The following is a 26332-nucleotide window of genomic DNA, read 5'->3' as shown; positions in this document are numbered from 1 at the left end:
AAAGTAGTGCAGTAGTAAGAACCTCATGCGACATGACAAGCCTTTGCTCCCTTTCTATATCTAGCATGGCACCTCCTGACCCTATATGCACCTTGAAGTAGCTTCAATTATCGCTTCTCCTCATGCGACATCTGAAGGCATCTTCCATTCAGCTCCGTTCTCTCTTCATGAAGGAACCACTTACCTCTCACATATGACACACCTCATCCTTCAGCAACAGCATCACATCTTATCATTCAGCAACATCATCAAACCTCATCCTTCAGCAACATCACACCTCATCATTCAGCAACATCACACCTCATCCTTCTGCAGCACCACACCTCATCCTTCAGCAACATCACACCTCATCCTTCAGCAACATCACAACTCATCCTTCAGCAGCAACATCATGCCTCATCATTCAGCAGCAGCATCACGCCTCATCCTTCAGCAGCAACATCACGCTTCACCATTCAGCAGCAGCATCACGCCTCATCCTTCAGCAGCAACATCACGCTTCATCATTCAGCAGCAACATCATGCCTCATCATTCATCAGCAACATCACGCCTCATCCTTCAGCAGCAACATCACGCTTCATCATTCAGCAGCAGCATCACGCCTCATCCTTCAGCAGCAACATCACGCTTCATCATTCAGCAGCAACATCACGCTTCATCCTTCAGCAGCAACATCACGCTTCATCATTCAGCAGCAACATCATGCCTCATCATTCAGCAGCAGCATCACGCCTCATCCTTCAGCAGCAACATCACGCTTCATCATTCAGCAACAACATCACACCTCATCCTTCAGCAGCAACATTACACCTCACCCTTCAGCAGCAACATCACGCCTCATCATTCAGCAACAGCATCACATCTCATCCTTCAGCAACATCACACCTCATCCTTCAGCAGGAACATCACATCTTATCATTCAGCAACATCACACCTCATCATTCAGCAACAGCATCACACCTCATCCTTCAGCCTAAATGTTTGCACGCAGACTTCATTTTTTTGGTCACTCTTTGTCCAATCCTCCCCTGAGATTCCTGCTCCTGTCTTACCCCAGATACCTTATGGTTTTCGACATTGGTCTTTAAGTGTAAGGGGTTACTGAAGGGGACAGTTAAAAATCACAGAACATTTTGATTTTTTCATAACTGTAAATGGTTTCCAAAAGCCACTAATGCATTATGGTCAGAAATTATGTTTGAACCTGGTTTGGACGTACAGACTATCCCACCCCTTCTGTCTTCCTTTACCCTGAAACCTCATCACTGATCTACAGCACGGAGACAACTGTACAAGGTTCTACCATGACATGCTGGCCTAAATCTTATCTTAGAGAGTTGCCTAATTTTACGTATCTGGTACAGCTTTCTGGGTCCCAGTTTTCAGTGATAAGAGGTTGTGCACTTGCTTACATCCCTGAGCTGGGACAGATAGGATGAGCCCCCTGCCTTGCTGGAAAGCACACTGTTGTCATGGTATCAGCCAGTGCATCTAATATCAGCACACTAACTAGTAGGAAAATCCCTCTCTCAGAGTAAACATTACAGCCTTGTTTGAAAAGTAAACAAATGTATCATCCAAGTCAGAGCCTCAATGGGAAGGGAAAGTTGGCTTATCCAAACTGTTGTTTACAATTTCTGAGCATACCTGCATTAAAAAGTGGCAGGCTTCAAATCAGTAAATATATATTTTTCTTCAGAATTTACTACTTTTTTCCTGCAAAATGTTAAGAAACTCATATTTTGTAATCATCAAACCAAAGTATTCAATTTGAAATGCCTGGTTAAATCCTTGTAGTGAGGATGTGATATAGACTGGTACAAGCCACATATACTTCATCATAAATCTCAGCTTCTGGAACGAAATGGTAAATGCTGTCAGTGAACATTTATTCTCAAGTCCATGAACAACTGTCTTGTTTCAATGGTACTATTATTATTTATCATAACTGATGAACCCCATTCCTTACTAATAAGTTGTAAATGTAGATAGTTTCAAGCTTCAAGCTTCTAATCTGACGTCCGATTACCCTTGGAAAGTTCAGACCGTGTACACTTCACCCAAAACATGGATGTTATTTTTGTAAGGAATTCCTTGACATCACCAAACTTATTTTCACACATTGTAACTATTCGAAAAGCCGTTTCAAGGTGTCTCCTGCTGAGATGCTGCTGTCAGTCAAACCTCACTCACAGGTCCTACAAAGGGAACTGCCTTCAAACCTGTACCCATTAGAACTCTATGGCTGATTGAATTTCTTGTCAATAATTCAAATTTCAACAGTCAAAAACCATAATGTGACATTTATGAGAAGGTGCCAAAATATTTTTCCAAAGTAAATTGTTCTAATTTGTCATTCCACAGTGTTACCTGTCTCTTTTCTTGTTCCAAATAGCACATTCAAGTATAGAATAACACTTTATATTTCTTCTTACAAAAATGTTACAAACATACATCTGCTGGCTGAAACTACTGGGCTCCTTATGGTGGTGATAAGAAGCATGTAGCAGGTTTATCACCGGGGTTGGGGAGACAGCTGAACATGGCCAGTCTGCTGCACATTCTCCTGTAACCTACCCCCCTCTCCCTCCTTCCACACCAGTCCTCATAGTACAGGTCTGGCCAGAGGTCAGAAGGTCATCAGCTATGGCTGGCAGCATCAGACTAGCATAAACCTGCAGGAACACCAGATGTCTTGGAGTTACCACTGCAAGGAACCATGGAACCATGGCTGGTTGCAATTCAATCAGCATTCAATGAGGCTGTCACCTTTCATCAGAGGACATTAACCTTGATTACAGTCCTGGTTATCAGTGAGAGTTGGTGAGCCCAGTCTCCGAAGTGTCTGCAATAAATTCTGTGTTCTCAAAGATCTTTTGCCTAACACTTGTTGCTTAACTGCAGAAACAATAACTCTCCCCATAAACCCACCATGGAAGAATGATATTGGAGATTTGCTGCTGTGACATTCAATAAATGGAGATAACACATTCAGAGAATACTATCTTCAGTCAGCACAAATAGGTGTTCTGTGAACCAGGCTGCCTCATATATCTACAACTACTATGGCCACTATCTTCAACATTGATGTCTGCACTGCTACTACTGTAGTGTTAGTTTCAGGGATAATTTTCCATAAAAAGTTTTGTTTTGTTGGAAAAAATAATTTCTCAGATGAAAAATTACAAAATTCTTTCAATTATTATTTTTTTAAATTTCTTGGAATTGGTCAAATTAGTTGTGTTGAAAAATAAATATAGCTGTACATTCACTGAGGCCAAATAGTTTAAGAAATATTCACAACATTCTGGTAAGAAACTATCTTAAAGCTAATGAAGGTGTACTTGTGGTTCATCATAATATACAAAAAATGCTTGGGATTATCCTTGCAATGTTTCACTGCCACACACCCATTTCAGAGTAGATCCTTCTCAGATCAAACATTTCTATTTTATTAATCCTTTTGGCATTGTCAATCATGTTTCAGTTATAATTGTTCTTTCTGCCATTCTCTTCTGAGAGCACATAATAAGTACAACAATGCACTCCTCCATCTATCAATCCCCTCCGGCTATCAGCACATTCCACAGTAATGTGAATATGTGTCACCCTCTGTCATTAAACATACATGGCTATCATAGGTACACATCAGCAGGAACTAGACAAGCTTGTACAGCCTCCATCACTGTGTGATAACATCATTATTCCATCAACATGTGTCACTCACTGCTTGTCTGTTGCAGTATCAGGCAATGACCAACATGAATTATTCACCCAGACAAGTGATAAGTGCTTGATTGAGGTGAATAATTTATCACACAAGCCACTGGATACTTGCATCACAGCTGAGATCAGAAAGCCATTGGCAGTCTGTCTTTGATGTCCTTTGATTGTTAGGAGGAAATAAACACATTCATCATTTTCATTTTTAGCAATTTTGTTCTTTCTTCCAATCAATCATCTATGCCAGCATTTAATCCTCCTTGTGCAAACATGAAACCATAGCACTAACACAAATGCCAGAACCTGATTCATTAATAACCATTCTTGCTGAAATGATTGTCAAAGAAATCCAATCAAATTTAAAATTTGGAAATGAAAAAAATAATTTGCACTTGGTGAGTATCCCTCTGTTTCGCAGGGCCTGCTGTCAGTTAAATATCGTGATACAGGCTCCCCGCCCTCAGCTGGGCCCTACAGAGCTGAGATGAAGGGGATATATCTGCTCCATCTATATTGATGACAATCTACCCAAAACACTGGGCACTCACCAACCACAAAAGTCAAGACCTTCTCAGTCAAGTTGTAAGGCTGATACACACATATATATATACACTGAAGTACACTAAAGTCAAGTAGCAGATTTAGTGTCATCTTCCCGAGGCAAGGGAGTTTTCTGACTGTGAAAGTCTACTTTCCAACCTTGATGAACTAGGCTGGAATTATGGAGTTTTGGCTAAACTAATGAGTCTATGCAGGGTCCAATGAAATCATCATCCAGTTCGTAAACGGCTGTGCAGATTTCAGTTGATTGCAGGACCCTTCTTATCACAATATAGATATTGATTATAGTTCAGATCGTCTAGACTGGGCCCCACGATTTTGTTTGAAGCAAATGCAAGTAACATGAGAGGTGGAATCTGATTGGTGAATAGGAGGGACATAGCAAGAACATATATTATCTACAATCGAGCCCAGAAATTCCAGCCTAGTTCAGCTAGGGTGGTAACTGGACTTTTACAGTCAGTTAACTCCCTTGCCTCGAGAAGATGTAATAGTGTTGATTATGATGAAGTGTGTGGAATGTTTCGTTTACAACAATGTTAAAACAACATTAGCATGCTGCTGCTGGGATGATGATGGTCTCACAAAGTCATCCTGACAATAAAATGATGCCACGATTGGTGATGATGACGATAATGACATATTCATTATTGATCTGAAGGGTTCATATGTCATACACTTTTAATGATGCCTCTTAAACCAGAACATCAATAATCAAGGTCAAAATATGGTCCATTTCCTCACCTCTCAGGATAACTGTGACATCAGTTCCATCTAGTCGAGACCGATATATTGACTTCCGTCTTGAGCTGATATCTGACCAAAACAGCCAGCCGTCGTCTATGTCTGCTGCCAAGCCGATTATCCTTCCATCGTGCTGAAATATACAACAGTCAACATCAGAACCTGTCCTGACTGATGTCTGGGAATACATGAACTACTGGCACATAACAAACACTATATCTTGATAATATGTCAATTTTCAAACTTGACCAAAAAACTGTAAAACAAGAAGACACAAATTAAATATTTAGATCATGAGTGCTTGACATTTCATGAGTACTGTCCAAATGCTGACAGGGTATGGTGCCAAACCCAACCAGGTCATCTGACCAATGCTGACAGAGCATGATGCCACACCCAGCCAGGTCATCTGACCAATGCTGACAGAATATGGTGTTACACCCAGCAAGGTCATCTGACCAATACTGACAGCATGGTGTTACACCCAGCAAGGTCATCTGACCAATACTGACCGAGTATGGTGTTACACCCAGCCAGGTCACCTGACCAATACTGACAGAGCATGATGTTACACCTAGCCAGGTCATCTGACCAATGCTGACAGAGCATGATGCCACACCCAGCCAGGTCATCTGACCAATGCTGACAGAGTATGATGTTACACCCAGCCAGGTCATCTGACCAATACTGACAGCATGGTGTTACACCCAGCAAGGTCATCTGACCAATACTGACAGAGTATGGTGTTACACCTAGCCAGGTCACCTGACCAATGCTGACAGAGCATGATGTTACACCCAGCCAGGTCACCTGACCAATGCTGACCGAGCATGGTGCCACACCCGGGCAGGTCATCTGACCAATACTGACAGCATGATGCCACATCCAGCCAGGTCATCTGACCAATACTGACCGGGTATGATGTTACACCTAGCTAGGTCATCTGACCAATACTGACCGTGTATGGTGTTACACCCAGCAACGTCATCTGACCAATACTGACCAATACTGACTGAGTATGGTGTTACACCCAGCCAGGTCATCTGACCAATACTGGCAGTGCATGATGCCACACCCAGCCAGGTCATCTGACCAATACTGACCAATGCTGACCGAGTATGGTGTAACACCCAGCAAGGTCATCTGACCAATACTGACAGAGCATGGTGTTACACCCAACCAGGTCATCTGACCAATACTGACAGAGCATGGTGTTACACCCAACCAGGTCATCTGATCAATACTGACAGCATGGTGTTACACCCAGCCAGGTCATCTGACCAATACTGACAGAGTATGATGTTACACCCAGCCAGGTCATCTGACCAATACTGACAGAGTATGATGCCACACCTAGCCAGGTCATCTGACCAATGCTGACAGAGCATGATGTTACACCCAACCAGGTCATCTGATCAATACTGACAGCATGGTGTTTACACCCAGCCAGGTCACCTGACCAATGCTGACAGAGTATGGTGTTACACCCAGCCAGGTCATCTGATCAATACTGACAGCATGGTGTTACACCCAGCCAGGTCATCTGACCAATACTGACAGAGCATGGTGTTACACCCAACCAGGTCATCTGATCAATACTGACAGAGTATGATGTTACACCCAACCAGGTCATCTGACCAATACTGACAGAGCATGGTGTTACACCCAACCAGGTCATCTGACCAATACTGACAGAGCATGGTGTTACACCCAACCAGGTCATCTGATCAATACTGACAGCATGGTGTTACACCCAGCCAGGTCACCTGACCAATACTGACAGCATGGTGTTACACCCAGCCAGGTCATCTGACCAATACTGACAGAGCATGATGTTACACCCAGCAAGGTCATCTGACCAATACTGACAGAGTATGATGTTACACCCAGCCAGGTCATCTGACCAATACTGACAGAGTATGATGTTACACCCAGCCAGGTCATCTGACCAATGCTGACAGAGTATGATGTTACACCCAGCAAGGTCATCTGACCAATACTGACCGTGTATGGTGTTACACTCAGCCAGGTCATCTGACCAATACTGACCGTGTATGGTGTTACACTCAGCCAGGTCATCTGACCAATACTGACAGAGTATGATGTTACACCCAGCCAGGTCATCTGACCAATACTGACAGAGTATGATGTTACACCCAGCCAGGTCATCTGACCAATACTGACAGAGTATGATGTTACACCCAGCCAGGTCATCTGACCAATACTGACAGAGTATGATGTTACACCCAGCCAGGTCATCTGACCAATGCTGACAGAGTATGATGTTACACCCAACCAGGTCATCTGACCAATACTGACCGTGTATGGTGTTACACTCAGCCAGGTCATCTGACCAATACTGACCGTGTATGGTGTTACACTCAGCCAGGTCATCTGACCAATACTGACAGAGTATGATGTTACACCCAGCCAGGTCATCTGACCAATGCTGACAGAGCATGATGTTACACCCAGCCAGGTCATCTGACCAATACTGACAGAGCATGATGTTACACTCAGCCAGGTCATCTGACCAATGCTGACAGAGCATGATGTTACACCCAGCCAGGTCATCTGACCAATACTGACAGAGTATGATGTTACACCCAGCAAGGTCATCTGACCAATGCTGACAGAGCATGGTGTTACACCCAGCCAGGTCATCTGACCAATACTGACAGAGTATGATGTTACACCCAGCCAGGTCATCTGACCAATGCTGACAGAGCATGGTGTTACACCCAACCAGGTCATCTGATCAATACTGACAGCATGGTGTTACACCCAGCCAGGTCATCTGACCAATACTGACAGAGCATGATGTTACACCCAGCAAGGTCATCTGACCAATACTGACAGAGTATGATGTTACACCCAGCCAGGTCATCTGACCAATACTGACAGAGCATGATGTTACACCCAGCAAGGTCATCTGACCAATACTGACAGAGCATGATGCCACACCTAGCCAGGTCATCTGACCAATACTGACAGAGCATGATGTTACACCCAGCCAGGTCATCTGACCAATGCTGACAGATCATGATGTTACACCCAACCAGGTCATCTGACCAATACTGACAGCATGGTGTTACACCCAGCCAGGTCATCTGACCAATACTGACTGAGTATGGTGTTACACCCAGCCAGGTCATCTGACCAATGCTGACAGAGCATGGTGTTACACCCAACCAGGTCATCTGATCAATACTGACAGCATGGTGTTACACCCAGCCAGGTCATCTGACCAATACTGACTGAGTATGGTGTTACACCCAGCCAGGTCATCTGACCAATACTGACAGAGCATGATGTTACACCCAGCAAGGTCATCTGACCAATACTGACAGAGCATGATGCCACACCTAGCCAGGTCATCTGACCAATACTGACAGAGCATGATGTTACACCCAGCCAGGTCATCTGATCAATACTGACAGAGCCTGATGCCACACCTTGCCAGGTCACCTGACCAATACTGACAGCATGGTGTTACACCCAACCAGGTCATCTGATCAATACTGACAGAGCCTGATGCCACACCTAGCCAGGTCATCTGACCAATACTGACAGAGCATGATGTTACACCCAGCCAGGTCATCTGACCAATACTGACAGAGCCTGATGCCACACCTAGCCAGGTCATCTGACCAATACTGACAGAGCATGATGTTACACCCAGCCAGGTCATCTGACCAATGCTGACAGAGCATGATGCCACACCCAGCCAGGTCATCTGATCAATACTGACAGAGCATGGTGTTACACCCAGCCAGGTCATCTGATCAATACTGACAGAGCCTGATGCCACACCTAGCCAGGTCATCTGACCAATACTGACAGAGCATGGTGTTACACCCAGCCAGGTCATCTGACCAATACTGACAGAGCATGATGTTACACCCAGCAAGGTCATCTGACCAATACTGACAGAGCCTGATGCCACACCTAGCCAGGTCATCTGACCAATACTGACCGGGTATGATGTTACACCTAGCCAGGTCATCTATCCAATACTGACAGAGTATAATGTTACACCCAGCAAGGTCATCTGACCAATACTGACAGAGCATGGTGTTACACCCAGCCAGGTCACCTGACCAATACTGACAGAGCATGGTGTTACACCCAGCCAGGTCATCTGATCAATACTGACAGAGCCTGATGCCACACCTAGCCAGGTCATCTGACCAATACTGACAGAGCATGATGTTACACCCAGCAAGGTCATCTGACCAATACTGACAGAGCCTGATGCCACACCTAGCCAGGTCATCTGACCAATACTGACCGGGTATGATGTTACACCTAGCCAGGTCATCTATCCAATACTGACAGAGTATAATGTTACACCCAGCAAGGTCATCTGACCAATACTGACAGAGCCTGATGCCACACCTAGCCAGGTCATCTGACCAATACTGACCGGGTATGATGTTACACCTAGCCAGGTCATCTGACCAATACTGACAGAGCATGATGTTACACCCAACCAGGTCATCTGACCAATACTGACAGAGCATGATGTTACACCCAACCAGGTCATCTGACCAATACTGACAGAGTATGGTGTTACACCCAGCCAGGTCATCTGACCAATACTGACAGAGCCTGATGCCACACCTAGCCAGGTCATCTGACCAATACTGACAGAGCATGATGTTACACCCAGCCAGGTCATCTGACCAATACTGACAGAGTATGATGTTACACCCAACCAGGTCATCTGACCAATACTGACAGAGCATGATGTTACACTCAGCCAGGTCATCTGATCAATACTGACCGGGTATGATGTTACACTCAGCCAGGTCATCTGATCAATACTGACAGAGTATGATGTTACACCCAACCAGGTCATCTGACCAATACTGACCGTGTATGGTGTTACACTCAGCCAGGTCATCTGACCAATGCTGACAGAGCATGATGTTACACCTAGCCAGGTCATCTGACCAATGCTGACAGAGTATGGTATTACACCCAATCAGGTCACCTGACCTATGCTGACCGTGTATGATGTTACACCTAGCCAGGTCATCTGACCAATGCTGACCGGGTATGGTGTTACACTCAACCAGGTCATCTGACCACATGCTGGTAACTCTTCATGGTTACCTAGCCTATCACTTGCCCTGCTCGGCCCTATCAAGAAGAACTTCAGTCAGTCTAACTACCAGAGAAGTGTTTTGTTACGCAGTTTCAGGTTGGAGGCCAGGATTTATGCAATACCAACACAGGAGCAAGCAGTTGGTGGTACTTATTCTCCAACATACTTTGCAGAAGCAAGTCCTGCAGGGGAGTCTTGATCCCATAACATGGTGGCCCCCTATCTTACATGACAATCAAACCCTTTCATCTCTACTTCAGAGAGTTTCTGGAAAAACCTGACATAATCCCTATGTATTGATCAACAGGAATGAACAATCAATTGGGCCACACTGAAGAAGAATACCAGTGGCAATGCAGTGCCACATCACTTCCCGAGATGGTTATCTACTGCAGCACGGACCCGCCAGGCGGAACTGATGCAGAACCAAGTCCTGACTGTAGGTGTTTGTATAAGAGGCGGCGGCATTCTTCCCCCTGACAAGTGATGGTAACATTCTAACAATAGCAACACCTCTATGTAGCTCACCTGATTCCTGACTAGAGTTCCAGAAGCCAGCGTTTGTCTTCAGACATGCACATTTAAGATCGGATAGTAAAGATGTGCGTAACTGTTGCGTCTAATCATACCCTGACATCATGGATCTTTGTTCATACTGTCTGCCAGGGCTAGACTCCATTACTTGTAATGCCACATAAATCAACATTTACTCACTCACTCACATGATTCATATGAAGAATGTGATTAGTGAAATCCTTTGCATACCTTCACTACTGAATATTCAAATCACACTTGTATATTCTATGCCTTTCAGATCTTTGCCAAACGGTTTCCTTGGTTGGTCAATATACAAATGAAAATAAATGTGAGTGCAATGCATTTAATAACTTGTTTTTCAAAATGTTATCAAACTCTATTTTTCTAATCGATCAAAGATGGTCAGTTTTATAAGGTGAGGAAAGTAAATTTTAACTCTGGAAGAAATATGGGAATGGTGTTGTAGTGATTTAGTGGTGTTCTTCTCCATGGTGGTGTAGTGATATAGTGGTGTTCTTCTCCATGGTGTTGTAGTGGTATAGTGGTGCTCTTCTCTATGGTGTTGTAGTGATTTAGTGGTGCTCTTCTCCATGGTGTTGTAGTGATTTAGTGGTGCTCTTCTCCATGGTGTTGTAGTGATTTAGTGGTGCTCTTCTCCATGGTGTTGTAGTGATTTAGTGGTGCTCTTCTCCATGGTGTTGTAGTGATTTAGTGGTGCTCTTCTCTATGGTGTTGTAGTGATAAAAAGGTGCTCTTCTCCATGGTGTTGTAGTGATTTAGTGGTGCTCTCTATGGTGTTGTAGTTATTTAGTGTTGTTCTCCGTGGTGTTGTAGTGATTTAGTGGTGCTCTTCTCCGTGGTGTTGTAGTGATATAGTGGTGCTCTTCTCCATGGTGTTGTATAGATATAGTGGTGCTCTTCTACATGGTGTTGTAGTGATTTAGTGGTGCTCTCTATGGTGTTGTAGTTATTTAGTGTTGTTCTCCGTGGTGTTGTAGTGATTTAGTGTTGTTCTCCGTGGTGTTGTAGTGATTTAGTGGTGCTCTTCTCCATGGTGTTGTAGTGATATAGTGGTGCTCTTCTCCGTGGTGTTGTAGTGATATAGTGGTGCTCTTCTCCATGGTGTTGTAGTGATATAGTGGTGCTCTTCTCTATGGTGTTGTAGTGATATAGTGGTGCTCTTCTCCATGGTGTTGTATAGATATAGTGGTGCTCTTCTCCGTGGTGTTGTAGTGATTTAGTGGTGCTCTCTATGGTGTTGTAGTTATTTAGTGCTCTTCTCCATGGTGTTGTAGTGATATAGTGGTGCTCTTCTCTATGGTGTTGTAGTGATTTAGTGTTGTTCTCCGTGGTGTTGTAGTGATATAGTGGTGCTCTTCTCCGTGATGTTGTAGTGATATAGTGGTGCTCTTCTCCATGGTGTTGTAGTGATATAGTGGTGTTCTTCTCCATGGTGTTGTAGTGATATAGTGGTGCTCTTCTCCGTGGTGTTGTAGTGATATAGTGGTGCTCTTCTCTATGGTGTTGTAGTGATTTAGTGTTGTTCTCCGTGGTGTTGTAGTGATATAGTGGTGCTCTTCTCCGTGATGTTGTAGTGATATAGTGGTGCTCTTCTCCGTGATGTTGTAGTGATATAGTGGTGCTCTTCTCCGTGGTGTTGTAGTGATATAGTGGTGCTCTTCTCTATGGTGTTGTAGTGATTTAGTGTTGTTCTCCGTGGTGTTGTAGTGATATAGTGGTGCTCTTCTCCGTGGTGGTGTAGTGATATAGTGGTGCTCTTCTCCGTGATGTTGTAGTGATATAGAGGTGCTCTTCTCCGTGGTGTTGTAGTGATATAGTGGTGTTCTTCTCTATGGTGTTGTAGTGATATAGTGGTGCTCTTCTCTATGGTGTTGTAGTGATTTAGTGGTGCTCTCTATGGTGTTGTAGTGATATAGTGGTGCTCTTCTCTAAGGTGTTGTAGTGATTTAGTGTTGTTCTCCGTGGTGTTGTAGTGATATAGTGGTGTTCTTCTCTATGGTGTTGTAGTGATATAGTGGTGCTCTTCTCTATGGTGTTGTAGTGATATAGTGGTGCTCTTCTCTATGGTGTTGTAGTGATATAGTGGTGTTCTTCTCTAAGGTGTTGTAGTGATTTAGTGTTGTTCTCCGTGGTGTTGTAGTGATTTAGTGTTGTTCTCCGTGGTGTTGTAGTGATATAGTGGTGCTCTTCTCTAAGGTGTTGTAGTGATTTAGTGTTGTTCTCCGTGGTGTTGTAGTGATATAGTGGTGCTCTTCTCTATGGTGTTGTAGTGATATAGTGGTGTTCTTCTCCATGGTGTTGTAGTGATATAGTGGTGCTCTTCTCTATGGTGTTGTAGTGATATAGTGGTGCTCTTCTCTATGGTGTTGTAGTGATATAGTGGTGCTCTTCTCTATGGTGTTGTAGTGATATAGTGGTGTTCTTCTCTAAGGTGTTGTAGTGATTTAGTGTTGTTCTCCGTGGTGTTGTAGTGATTTAGTGTTGTTCTCCGTGGTGTTGTAGTGATATAGTGGTGCTCTTCTCTATGGTGTTGTAGTGATATAGTGGTGCTCTTCTCTATGGTGTTGTAGTGATTTAGTGTTGTTCTCCGTGGTGTTGTAGTGATATAGTGGTGCTCTTCTCTATGGTGGTGTAGTGATATAGTGGTGCTCTTCTCCGTGATGTTGTAGTGATATAGTGGTTCTCTTCTCTATGGTGTTGTAGTGATATAGTGGTGCTCTTCTCTATGGTGTTGTAGTGATATAGTGGTGTTCTTCTCCATGGTGTTGTAGTGATATAGTGGTGCTCTTCTCCGTGGTGTTGTAGTGATATAGTGGTGCTCTTCTCTATGGTGTTGTAGTGATTTAGTGTTGTTCTCCGTGGTGTTGTAGTGATATAGTGGTGCTCTTCTCCGTGATGTTGTAGTGATATAGTGGTGCTCTTCTCCGTGATGTTGTAGTGATATAGTGGTGCTCTTCTCCGTGGTGTTGTAGTGATATAGTGGTGCTCTTCTCTATGGTGTTGTAGTGATTTAGTGTTGTTCTCCGTGGTGTTGTAGTGATATAGTGGTGCTCTTCTCCGTGGTGGTGTAGTGATATAGTGGTGCTCTTCTCCGTGATGTTGTAGTGATATAGAGGTGCTCTTCTCCGTGGTGTTGTAGTGATATAGTGGTGTTCTTCTCTATGGTGTTGTAGTGATATAGTGGTGCTCTTCTCTATGGTGTTGTAGTGATTTAGTGGTGCTCTCTATGGTGTTGTAGTGATATAGTGGTGCTCTTCTCTAAGGTGTTGTAGTGATTTAGTGTTGTTCTCCGTGGTGTTGTAGTGATATAGTGGTGCTCTTCTCTATGGTGTTGTAGTGATATAGTGGTGTTCTTCTCTATGGTGTAGTGATATAGTGGTGCTCTTCTCTAAGGTGTTGTAGTGATTTAGTGTTGTTCTCCGTGGTGTTGTAGTGATATAGTGGTGCTCTTCTCTATGGTGTTGTAGTGATATAGTGGTGTTCTTCTCCATGGTGTTGTAGTGATATAGTGGTGCTCTTCTCTATGGTGTTGTAGTGATATAGTGGTGCTCTTCTCTATGGTGTTGTAGTGATATAGTGGTGTTCTTCTCTATGGTGTTGTAGTGATATAGTGGTGTTCTTCTCTAAGGTGTTGTAGTGATTTAGTGTTGTTCTCCGTGGTGTTGTAGTGATATAGTGGTGTTCTTCTCTATGGTGTTGTAGTGATTTAGTGTTGTTCTCCGTGGTGTTGTAGTGATATAGTGGTGCTCTTCTCTATGGTGGTGTAGTGATATAGTGGTGCTCTTCTCCGTGATGTTGTAGTGATATAGTGGTTCTCTTCTCTATGGTGTTGTAGTGATATAGTGGTGCTCTTCTCTATGGTGTTGTAGTGATATAGTGGTGGTAAATCACTACAACATTAGTTGTTTTCCATAACATTGTGTCTACCTTCTAAGTAATGTCTATCAAACAATTCATCATTCCCACCCTTCTTCCACTGACCCCAGCATTAATATGGTACATCTGTATGATAAGAGGTATGCAGGTGTAATGTGCAAGGTATGTGAATGACGGCGGCGTGCACATGCAGTGCAGGTGCATCTGCACGGATGTTGCTGGTCAGGTAGACTTCTCTGTGCATATGTGCAGTCCCACCTGTATGCAGGCTCTTGTTAACTACTAATCATACCATGTTCTACTGCCATTCCCAAACAACAAACATCAGCTCTATTTGAAACGTCAATTCTTCTGTTATTTCATTTTTAAATACACCTCCAAAAAATTATCAACAACATCTAGTAGCACACACAATGTCATTAGGATTTATAGATCTGCCTATTAACCTTTCAAAAGATTACACTAAACTGAAGTCTAATTACAAGCCAAGCCATCAGTTCAAATTTCACTTCAAACACACATCCCTTCCTATCATATATCCAGTGCTGAACGGTTCCTTAAGAATCGATTCTCTTTAACACATTTAGGATATATAATAGAATTACACTCTCTCCAGAGCTTTAAAGGTGCCAAATTTGAATTGATGAGGCCATGTGTGGCAAGTGAAATTTACATATCTTTTCACTCTCCTTCATCAGTATGATGTCATGTCAGTTCTTATAGGAGGGGTCTTCTCAAAACTAAGTGTGTGCATATACATCATATATACCATATTAAACAAATTTAGTGCCAAGCTAAAAAACAAACAAGCCAAGCCACAATTTCCCTGGAATTCCAGAGAATCTTGCACCCAAATGTCATCATCAGCTGGTCACACTGACCGAACTGACTGCCTGATTGAGGTTACATCAACTGCATCTCATTGGCATGGACTCTATCAGCCACCACTGACCGAACTGACTGCCAGATTGAGGTTACATCAACTGCATCTCACTGGCATGGACTCTATCAGCCACCACTGACCGAACTGACTGCCAGATTGAGGTTACATCATCTGCATCTCACTGGCATGGACTCTATCAGCCACCACTGACCGAACTGACTGCCTGATTGAGGTTACATCAACTGCATCTCACTAGCATGGACTCTAACAGCCACCACTGACCGAACTGACTGCCTGATTGAGGTTACATCAACTGCATCTCACTGGCATGGACTCTATCAGCCACCACTGACCGAACTGACTGCCTGATTGAGGTTACATCAACTGCATCTCACTGGCATGGACTCTATCAGCCACTGGTTTGTTTGATTTCACCCTATTTGCACCTAACTGAACATGCACCATTAATACCACCACAGCCTAACAAAATATATCTGAATAAATCCAAACAGTTGTAGGCAGTAGATTTGATAAAACTTGAAAAATAATAGCATCATCCATATGGATGTGATGAAATAATACAGAATGCCACATGACATCTGCCAATCCATCAATGTTAACAGTGCTGTTGACTATTGTGCGAGTCCAGAAGATCAAAATGATGACTACAGAATACAAAATGTCAGTCTGATATGGTACTTGTATTTATTTCATAGTATCATGAAAACCATGAAAGCACAAACTTTAAGCTTAAACAAAAGGTATGTTCTCTTGAAAAGAAAATTGTAGTTTTATTGAAAGCTCCATACAAGCTTCCTGTTCCTGCTGCTGAGTAGGCAGATACCCCAATGGGACACTGCCAGCTCATGTACATTCATGGAGGATTACAAACTAGCTCGCAAAAATCTAATGAATATCTGGCTTTAAAGAAGACAGTAGGACTTTCACATGATTAAATTGCAAAAAAGACACTCATCCTACATAGCTTATGTAAAAACAGACTAAGACATAAAGTAACAGGGTTAAAGGACAAGCCCCTTGGACCCCAATATTCTCCTGTCATCATCCAATATGCTTTGACTTTAAAAGTACTGTTCATGTGTCAGCTGTGCTGATCACATTGTGCAGGAGCTGACAGTGAGGTTGAAAGTCTGCTGGTGTTCACACAACAGGAGACCTCTCTTATCTCTAGTCCTCTTGCCTTCATACACACGTCATTGCCAGCAAAACACAAGAACATTGTTCTTGTCAAACTGTGATGCCACTTTTGAAGGTATTTCGAATGCATTTCTACTCTGTCTTGGCAGGGGCACAATTTCCAATTAGCATTACTCATTCATACATAAACATACTACAATACCTCGAATATTTCTATAGAGTTTCCCGAACAGAGGGAATACAAGACAAATCCATCTCAATAAGGCACTTTGGTATTGTAGTTGCATGTTTTCCTTAAAGTCGGTAGAGTAACAAGAATGAGAATTTTATCTTCAACAAGGCTCCAACTAATCCTAAACAACATTGAGAACTGTTAACAGTCAATGACAACTTTAAGTCGGACATGAAAGAAGGTATCACCACAAAAAATAAGGCTTTAGCAAGGGACTGAAATACCAGTTAACTTGTAATTTTACCATGCTTTAATTTCATCATTGATAAACCTGCAGATCATCATTATCAAATAATATCTCCAGTAAACCACATCATGTCTATCCTTGTGTGTGGCTTCTGTCAGACACCCAGGAGCTCAGCTTAACCACATCATGTCTATCCTTGTTGTGGCCTCTGTCAGACCCTTGAGCTCAGCTTAACCACATCATGTCTATCCATGTTGTGGCCTCTGTCAGACCCTTGAGCTCAGCTTAACCACATCATGTCTATCCATGTTGTGGCCTCTGTCAGACCCTTGAGCTCAGGTTAACCACATCATGTCTATCCATGTTGTGGCCTCTGTCAGACACCCAGGAGCTCAGGTTAACCACATCATGTCTATCCATGTTGTGGCCTCTGTCAGACACCAAGGAGCTCAGCTTAACCACATCATGTCTATCCATGTTGTGGCCTCTGTCAGACACCAAGGAGCTCAGCTTAACCACATCATGTCTATCCATGTTGTGGCCTCTGTCAGACACCCAGGAGCTCAGCTTAACCACATCATGTCTATCCATGTTGTGGCCTCTGTCAGACCCTTGAGCTCAGGTTAACCACATCATGTCTATCCTTGTTGTGGCCTCTGTCAGACACCCAGGAGCTCCAGTCAACCACATCATGTCTATCCATGTTGTGGCCTCTGTCAGACACCCAGGAGCTCCAGTTAACCATTTCATGTCAATCCCAGATGCAGTTAACTATTTAAGATACCACTTGTCAAATAAAAAACTTAATCTCCTAGCTAGCTACCAGAAATTCTTACCATGGAACATTAAGCCCTGTCCCTGTTCAGTTATCAATCTCCCCATGTCTCCTGCTTACAGCCTGGCTGGCAAGGATTAACACTGCAAGCAGGAATTCACACATCTTTAATATCAAAGCTGAGGAATATGCTTGGTTCTGCATTCCTGCTGAAATCATTCTCCCCTTCTTCTTTTACCTCCCATCTAGATTATTCAGAAAACCATAAACTCCCCAGAGTCAGAAAGATCACAAATATCTGTCTCGTTCTTTACTCAAGTCAGAATTGTCTTGTGTTATCATTTTCTTTGCATCATAAATCTGCAGGGGTGAAGTACCATGACTGCCATTTGAGGAGGCGAGGTGCAGCAGGGCCAGCACTGGGAAAAGCCTGACTCAAGGTCCTGTACTCCACCATTACATATCTGGCAGGTCTTCAAGTGCAATAGGATCATTTCCTTGATTGCATCATGAGGTGTCATATCCTGTTTCTTTCAATGCAATAGCCTTTAGTACTGCAGACCTCTTGACTATCAGGATAGTGAGGACAATAAATCAGAATGATAGATGGCATATAGTCTGTCCTCATTACTTCCTTGTGCAGAAACCTTCAGCCATTACAAAATGAATCATTTGACTCTGAAAAATGCTGTACAAGCCAATGTCATGTCTTGTTGATAATTTAATCTTTGAAACTTTCACCAGTTCTTTAAAACTTCATAATCATAATATGGAGTAATATCCATCCATTCTATAACATCACTTGGTGCCAAGTAGTGTGATCTACACCTCTGCAAAATACCCTTCCTACCCTTCCTAAGTGATAGTCATGACCACATAGTCGAAAATATATCAGACCATCACACATTGACTAGAAGTACTCATAATCACTTGTATATATTTTTCTTACAGCATATTGTCAGAAAGCCAAAATCAGGAACAGACTGTGAGAATACTTATGGTCTTATAAACATTCTTTACCAGTATGTTTACCACACTTAACAGCTCTTTCTTTTGCTGTGATTAGAACTGCTGGTTATCCCTCCAGGCGTAAGTGCCAAACATGAGAGTGTCTGTATTCTCACTAACTGGAGACTGTAAAGATTCACTGTTGGTCATGTTAAACATATTCTGTAATATTAGTGACAAAATAAGCAAGTTACATACCATATAGGTAAACAACATTCCAACGCACATTTCCTTTCCACATGCTTCTATTTTCTGAGAGAGAATGCATAGCTCTGAACTACCATTGGACATCTTTTGCATGATAACAAAAGAATAACCTGAGAAAAGTAAGCCATAAATAGCAACACAGTGTCTCAACTCTGAAGAATCTATCTGAATAATGATTTCTGTCATACCATCTCCTGTGAAATGCTTATCCTTTCTTTACATATTCTTTTATTTATCACTTATCACTCACTATAATGTATTCACTTCATCCTGTATCCATGACAACAAAGTTAATGATAACATAGGAAATGTGAAAGTTTAATGACTACCATTTGGACAGAGAAAGGCTATCTCAAAGGAGTGGGAAGTTGTTGCATGCCAGATTTTATCTTGTAACCAACATGAACCAGCTGTAGATTGTGATGAAGTAAGTTCTGGCAAGCAGCTCTAAAGTGGGGATATTACAGGTATGTGCATATTTCCAGATGGTCATGCACACATACATGTGATGGCATGGGGGAACCAACTGCCTCAACTTGGAACATCAAATTGCTCCATCAACAGTGTGAACGCACACTTGAACATGCCTGTGTATGTATATATATGTCTTTGCTGTGTCCAACTCAAAGGGGCCAAATAAATGTTTGATGCATCCCAGCGTTTGACAACTGATTCTCAAAGTCATTTGAAACACCAAAAGAATGATATCCTATGTGAACTACAGTACAGCATAGAACAGTTCATGATCAACAAGCTAGATTATGTAATTGCACTTGTTTTTCATTTGGGACTACAACCTAAGTTTGGATCAACCGGAAATTTTAAATTTTACACAACATTATAGAATTGTACTAATAACTGTGGTAGCAGCATGACCATTAGCAGTTGAAGGCAAGTAGAGAGGCCAGCAGCAGTACTGGAGGGGCTAGTTCTGTGTTGTAGTGCTGAGCATCTTGGTCGTGGGAGCATCCATGGTGGTATTTGATGTTATGGGAGATAATGGAGGTGTTGGTCTTGGGTAAGGTTGAAGTTGATTTTGGAGACAAACTGTGGCTGTGACTGACACTGGAGGTGGGGTCATGGCAGTGGTTAGTTCAGTTGTACTGCCACTTGACAGTGGAGGTGGGGTCATGGCAGTGGTTGGTTGGGTTGTACTGCCACTTGACAGTGGAGGTGGGGTCATGGCAGTGGTAGGTTGGGTTGTACTGCCACTTGACAGTGGAGGTGGGGTCATGACAGTGGTAGGTTGGGTTGTACTGCCACTTGACAGTGGAGGTGGTGTCGTGGCAGTGGTAGGTTGGGTTGTACTGCCACTTGACAGTGGAGGTGGGGTCATGGCAGTGGTTGGTTGGTTGTACTGCCACTTGACAGTGGGGGTAGGGTCATGGCAGTGGTTAGTTGGGTTGTACTGCCACTTGACAGTGGGGGTAGGGTCATGGCAGTCGTTGGTTGGGCTGTACTGTCACTTGACAGTGGAGGTGGGGTCATGGCAGTGGTTGGTTGTACTGCCACTTGACAGTGGAGGTGGGGTCATGGCAGTGGTTGGTTGTACTGCCACTTGACAGTGGAGGTGGTGTCATGGCAGTCGTTAGTTGGGTTGTACTGCCACTTGACAGTGGAGGTGGGGTCATGGCAGTGGTAGGTTGGGTTGCACTGCCACTTAACAGTGGAGGTGGGGTCATGGCAGTGGTAGGTTGGGTTGTACTGCCACTTGACAGTGGAGGTGGGGTCATGGCAGTGGTTGGTTGTACTGCCACTTGACAGTGGAGGTAGGGTCATGGCAGTGGTTGGTTGTACTGCCACTTGACAGTGGGGGTAGGGTCATGGCAGTGGTTGGTTGTACTGCCACTTGACAGTGGAGGTAGGGTCATGGCAGTGGTTGGTTGTACTGCCACTTGACAGTGGAGGTAGGGTCATGGCAGTGGTTGGTTGTACTGCCACTTGACAGTGGGGGTAGGGTCATGGCAGTGGTTGGTTGTACTGCCACTTGACAGTGGAGGTAGGGTCATGGTAGTGGTTGGTTGTACTGCCACTTGACAGTGGAGGTAGGGTCATGGCAGTGGTTGGTTGTACTGCCACTTGACAGTGGGGGTAGGGTCATGGCAGTGGTTGGTTGTACTGCCACTTGACAGTGGAGGTAGAGTCATGGCAGTGGTTGGTTGTACTGCCACATGACAGTGGAGGTGGGGTCATGGCAGTGGTTGGTTGGGGTGCACTGCCACTTGACAGTGGAGGTGGGGTCATGGCAGTCGTTAGTTGGGTTGTACTGCCACTTGACAGTGGAGGTGGTGTCATGGCAGTGGTAGGTTGGGTTGCACTGCCACTTGACAATGGGGGTAGAGTCATGGCAGTGGTTGGCTGGGTTGTACTGCCACTTGACAATGGGGGTAGGGACATGGCAGTGGTTGGATGGGCTGTACTGCCACTTGACAGTGGAGGTAGAGTCATGGCAGTGGTTGGCTGGGTTGTACTGCCACTTGACAATGGGGGTAGGGACATGGCAGTGGTTGGATGGGCTGTACTGCCACTTGACAGTGGAGGTAGAGTCATGGCAGTGGTTAGCTGGGTTGTACTGCCACTTGACAATGGGGGTAGGGACATGGCAGTGGTTGGATGGGCTGTACTGCCACTTGACAGTGGAGGTAGAGTCATGGCAGTGGTTGGCTGGGTTGTACTGCCACTTGACAATGGGGGTAGGGACATGGCAGTGGTTGGATGGGCTGTACTGCCACTTGACAGTGGAGGTAGGGTAATGGCAGTCGTTAGTGGTGTTGTACTGCCACTTGACAGTGGAGGTGGGGTCATGGCAGTGGTTGGTTGGGTTGTACTGCCACTTGACTGTGGAGGTGGGGTCATGGCAGTGGTTAGTTCGGTTGTACTGCCACTTGACAGTGGAGGTAGAGTCATGACAGTGGTTGGTTGGGTTGTACTGCCACTTGACAGTGGGGGTAGGGTCATGGCAGTGGTTGGTTGGTTGTACTGCCACTTGACTGTGGAGATGGGGTCATGGCAGTGGTTAGTTGGGCTGACCTGCCACTTGACAGTGGAGGTAGGGTCATGGCAGTGGTAGGTTGGGTTGTACTGCCACTTGACAGTGGAGGTGGCGTCATGGCAGTGGTTGGTTGGGTTGTACTGCCACTTGACAGTGGAGGTGGGGTCATGGCAGTGGTTGGTTGGGTTGTACTGCCACTTGACAGTGGAGGTGGGGTCGTGGCAGTGGTTGGTTGGCTTTACTGCCACTTGACAGTGGAGGTGGGGTCATGGCAGTGGTTGGTTGGGTTGTACTGCCACTTGACAGTGGAGGTGGGGTCATGGCAGTGGTTGGTTGGGCTGTACTGCCACTTGACAGTGGAGGTAGGGTCATGGCAGTGGTTGGTTGGCTTGTACTGCCACTTGACAGTGGAGGTGGGGTCATGGCAGTGGTTGGTTGGGTTGTACTGCCACTTGACAGTGGAGGTGGGGTCATGGCAGTGGTTGGTTGGGTTGTACTGCCACTTGACAGTGGAGGTGGGGTCATGGCAGTGGTTGGATGGGTTGTACTGCCACTTGACAGTGGAGGTGGGGTCATGGCAGTGGTTGGATGGGTTGTACTGCCACTTGACAGTGGAGGTGGGGTCATGGCAGTGGTTGGTTGGGTTGCACTGCCACTTGACAGTGGGGGTTGGGTCATGGCAGTGGTTTCTGTTACAAGCCTGCTGTGGCAGTATAGTACATGCAGTACAGATCGGTGCTTCCAGACAAACAAGGCAGTATATTCTAACATCCAAATACAATCCATCCAATTTGACGACTCTCTGTATCTCCATAATTTTCCACTACAACTAAAGTAGATTTATGAGCACAGCCCAAGCTCTGTCCAAGTTGCCTACTTAAGCAAGCCTTCGGTCACCCTAACTGAATACGGCAGTTAGAGTACATCATCCTATTGATCACCGACTTAAGCATATACGTTATCTACATAGGGCAACAACATGAAATCTGTGACCCATGAACTCAGCGCAAATACAGCCTACTGTTACAGCACCACAGCTAGCTGATCCACAAATACCGCTTAGCATGTCTAGATCCACAAATACAGCACAGCATGTCCAGACCCATAAATACAGCCCAGCATGTCTAGACCCACAAATACAGCCCAGCATGTCTAGATCCACAAATACAGCCCATCATGTCTAGACCCACAAATACAGCCCAGCATGTCTAGACCCACAAATACAGCCCAGCATGTCTAGACCCACAAATACAGCCCAGCATGTCTAGATCCACAAATACAGCCCAGCATGTCTAGACCCACAAATACAGCCCAGCATGTCTAGACCCATAAATACAGCCCAGCACGTCTAGACCCATAAATACAGCCCAGCATGTCTAGATCCACCAATACAGCACAGCATGTCTAGACCCACAAACACAGCCCAGCATGTCTAGACCCTCAAATACAGCCCAGCATGTCTAGACCCACAAATACTGCCCAGCACGTCTAGACCCTCAAATACAGCACAGCATGTCCAGACCCACAAATACAGCCCAGCATGTCTAGACCCACAAATACAGCCCAGCATGTCTAGACCCATAAATACAGCCCAGCATGTCTAGATCCACAAATACAGCCCAGCATGTCTTGACCCACAAATACAGCCCAGCATGTCTAGACCCACAAATACAGCCTAGCATGTCTAGACCCACAAATACAGCCCAGCACGTCTAGATCCACAAATACAGCCCAGCATGTCTTGACCCACAAATACAGCCTAGCATGTCTTGACCCACAAATACAGCCCAGCATGTCTAGACCCACAAATACAGCCTAGCATGTCTAAACCCATAAATACAGCCCCGCATGTCTAGACCCACAAATACAGCCCAGCATGTCTAGACCCACAAATACAGCCCAGCATGTCTAGACCCACAAATACAGCCCACTGTTACAGCAGCACACCACCACAGCATGTCTAGACCAACAAATGACCTACAAAACTACTAAATACAAGGCTAGAAGGACAGGAGTTATCTTAATCACCCCAATTATCATTATTCTACAAAACAAGGTTGACATTAGCATACAAAATCTACTTGAACGACAACAAATTCATACAAAGAGGCAAAAAAGGTGCAGAGCTGGCAGAGAGACAAGCAAGGGCCATTTCATCAAACTAGCAATTTCTCTCCTGAGATTTTGCAGACATGATTATAGTTTTAAGAAATTTATTCAGTGCACTGAATACACTGGGGAATGTTCAATGATGATGTGTTTTCGTGTGAAAAATGCTATTTTGAAAGTGGCTGGACTGGAGGGGTGACTTTAGAGTTGTGTTGAATAGACCCAGTAGTATTGCCAGTTGCTTGCACAGAAAAAGATGCAGCGAGTGCAGGTTGTGTCATAGCATTCCCTTGATGTTCTCAACCTCTCCCGCTGCAGCAACCTCCTCAACAGGCATCATGTCTACACAAACCCATCTACTGGTTACATTTCAATTCCTGTTGGAAATTAACATAATACCATGAACACTGAAAATGAGACATTAAAACATGATATATGAAAGCTGTTAATTTTTTTTAACATATTCTGAACCAAAATCTTTCACCCAGGGAAATGCAAGTTTGTAACATGGCCACAGTGATTTTTAGCCAAACTGGATTACGTTTGTTTTTGTGTAACGTATGAAGGAAACACACAACTTATGAGCAGGATATCCATAGCAGAAAATAAATACACATGTTTTCTTATTACAAGTACTTCCTTTAGGGCCAATTAGATAGGAAAAAATAGAAGCCAGGACCCCTGATGATAGCAGGCAACAACCAGGCAAAGTGTTTACGTTGCTTTGATAATTACTGCAATTCATTTGAAACAAGGATACATTTGTTGGTGGTGACGTAATGTTTGTAAACAATAATCATTCTAAAAACCCTGCCCAGAAAATCTGACAATTTGCTCTCCACACAGTCTATTAATTCAACAGCATATCCTCTGAAAATTCACATTTGACAAAACAAGCAACTGTACAGATTCAATGTATTAAAAGCAGCCATCACCTCTCAGTCAGACAGAAGGTCTTCATGTGAACACTGAAATTAGGTCATTGGATTTCTATGGCACCTGGTCTGTTGTGTGTCACAAACTACCTGACCCTGTCCAAGTCACTGGATGGCACCTGGTCTGTTGTGTGTCACAAACTACCTGACCCTGTCCAAGTCACTGGATGGCACCTGGCCTGTTGTGTGTCACAAACTACCTGACCCTGTCCTAGTCACTGGATGGCACCTGGTCTGTTGTGTGTCACAAACTACCTGACCCTGTCCTAGTCACTGGATGGCACCTGGTCTGTTGTGTGTCACAAACTACCTGACCCTGTCCTAGTTACTGGATGGCACCTGGCCTGTTGTGTGTCACAAACTACCTGACCCTGTCCTAGTCACTGGATGGCACCTGGTCTGTTGTGTGTCACAAACTACCTGACCCTGTCCTAGTCACTGGATGGCACCTGGTCTGTTGTGTGTCACAAACTACCTGACCCTGTCCTAGTCACTGGATGGCACCTGGTCTGTTGTGTGTCACAAACTACCTGACCCTGTCCTAGTCACTGGATGGCACCTGGTCTGTGTGTGTCACAAACTACCTGACCCTGTCCTAGTCACTGGATGGCACCTGGTCTGTTGTGTGTCACAAACTACCTGACCCTGTCCTAGTCACTGGATGGCACCTGGTCTGTGTGTGTCACAAACTACCTGACCCTGTCCTAGTCACTGGGTGGCACCTGGCCTGTTGTGTGTCACAAACTACCTGACCCTGTCCTAGTCACTGGATGGCACCGGGCCTGTTGTGTGTCACAAACTACCTGACCCTGTCCTAGTCACTGGATGGCACCTGGTCTGTTGTGTGTCACAAACTACCTGACCCTGTCCTAGTCACTGGATGGCACCTGGTCTGTTGTGTGTCACAAACTACCTGACCCTGTCCTAGTCACTGGATGGCACCTGGCCTGTTGTGTGTCACAAACTACCTGACCCTGTCCTAGTCACTGGATGGCACCTGGTCTGTTGTGTGTCACAAACTACCTTACCCTGTCCTAGTCACTGGATGGCACCTGGTCTGTTGTGTGTCACAAACTACCTGACCCTGTCCTAGTCACTGGATGGCACCTGGTCTGTTGTGTGTCACAAACTACCTGACCCTGTCCTAGTCACTGGATGGCACCTGGTCTGTGTGTGTCACAAACTACCTGACCCTGTCCTAGTCACTGGGTGGCACCTGGCCTGTTGTGTGTCACAAACTACGTGACCCTGTCCTAGTCACTGGATGGCACCG

General features: G+C 44.6%; 1 protein-coding gene across 2 annotated transcripts in view; it reads right to left on the bottom strand.

The window, feature by feature from the left end:
* LOC139454171 (uncharacterized) overlaps positions 1-26332 on the bottom strand; it is a 134449-nt gene that overhangs the window by 87442 nt on the left and 20675 nt on the right. For both annotated transcript variants that reach the window (XM_071235722.1, XM_071235723.1), the window contains exon 3: positions 5030-5162. In XM_071235722.1, the coding sequence (XP_071091823.1) occupies positions 5030-5162 (133 nt within the window). The remainder of the gene's footprint in view (positions 1-5029; positions 5163-26332) is intronic.

Source organism: Haliotis cracherodii, unplaced genomic scaffold, assembly GCF_022045235.1.
Source record: "Haliotis cracherodii isolate W230 unplaced genomic scaffold, xgHalCrac1.p SCAF_10, whole genome shotgun sequence".
In the NCBI taxonomy this organism is placed as follows: domain Eukaryota; kingdom Metazoa; phylum Mollusca; class Gastropoda; order Lepetellida; family Haliotidae; genus Haliotis; species Haliotis cracherodii.
This window is presented reverse-complemented; position numbering and strand designations above follow the sequence as displayed.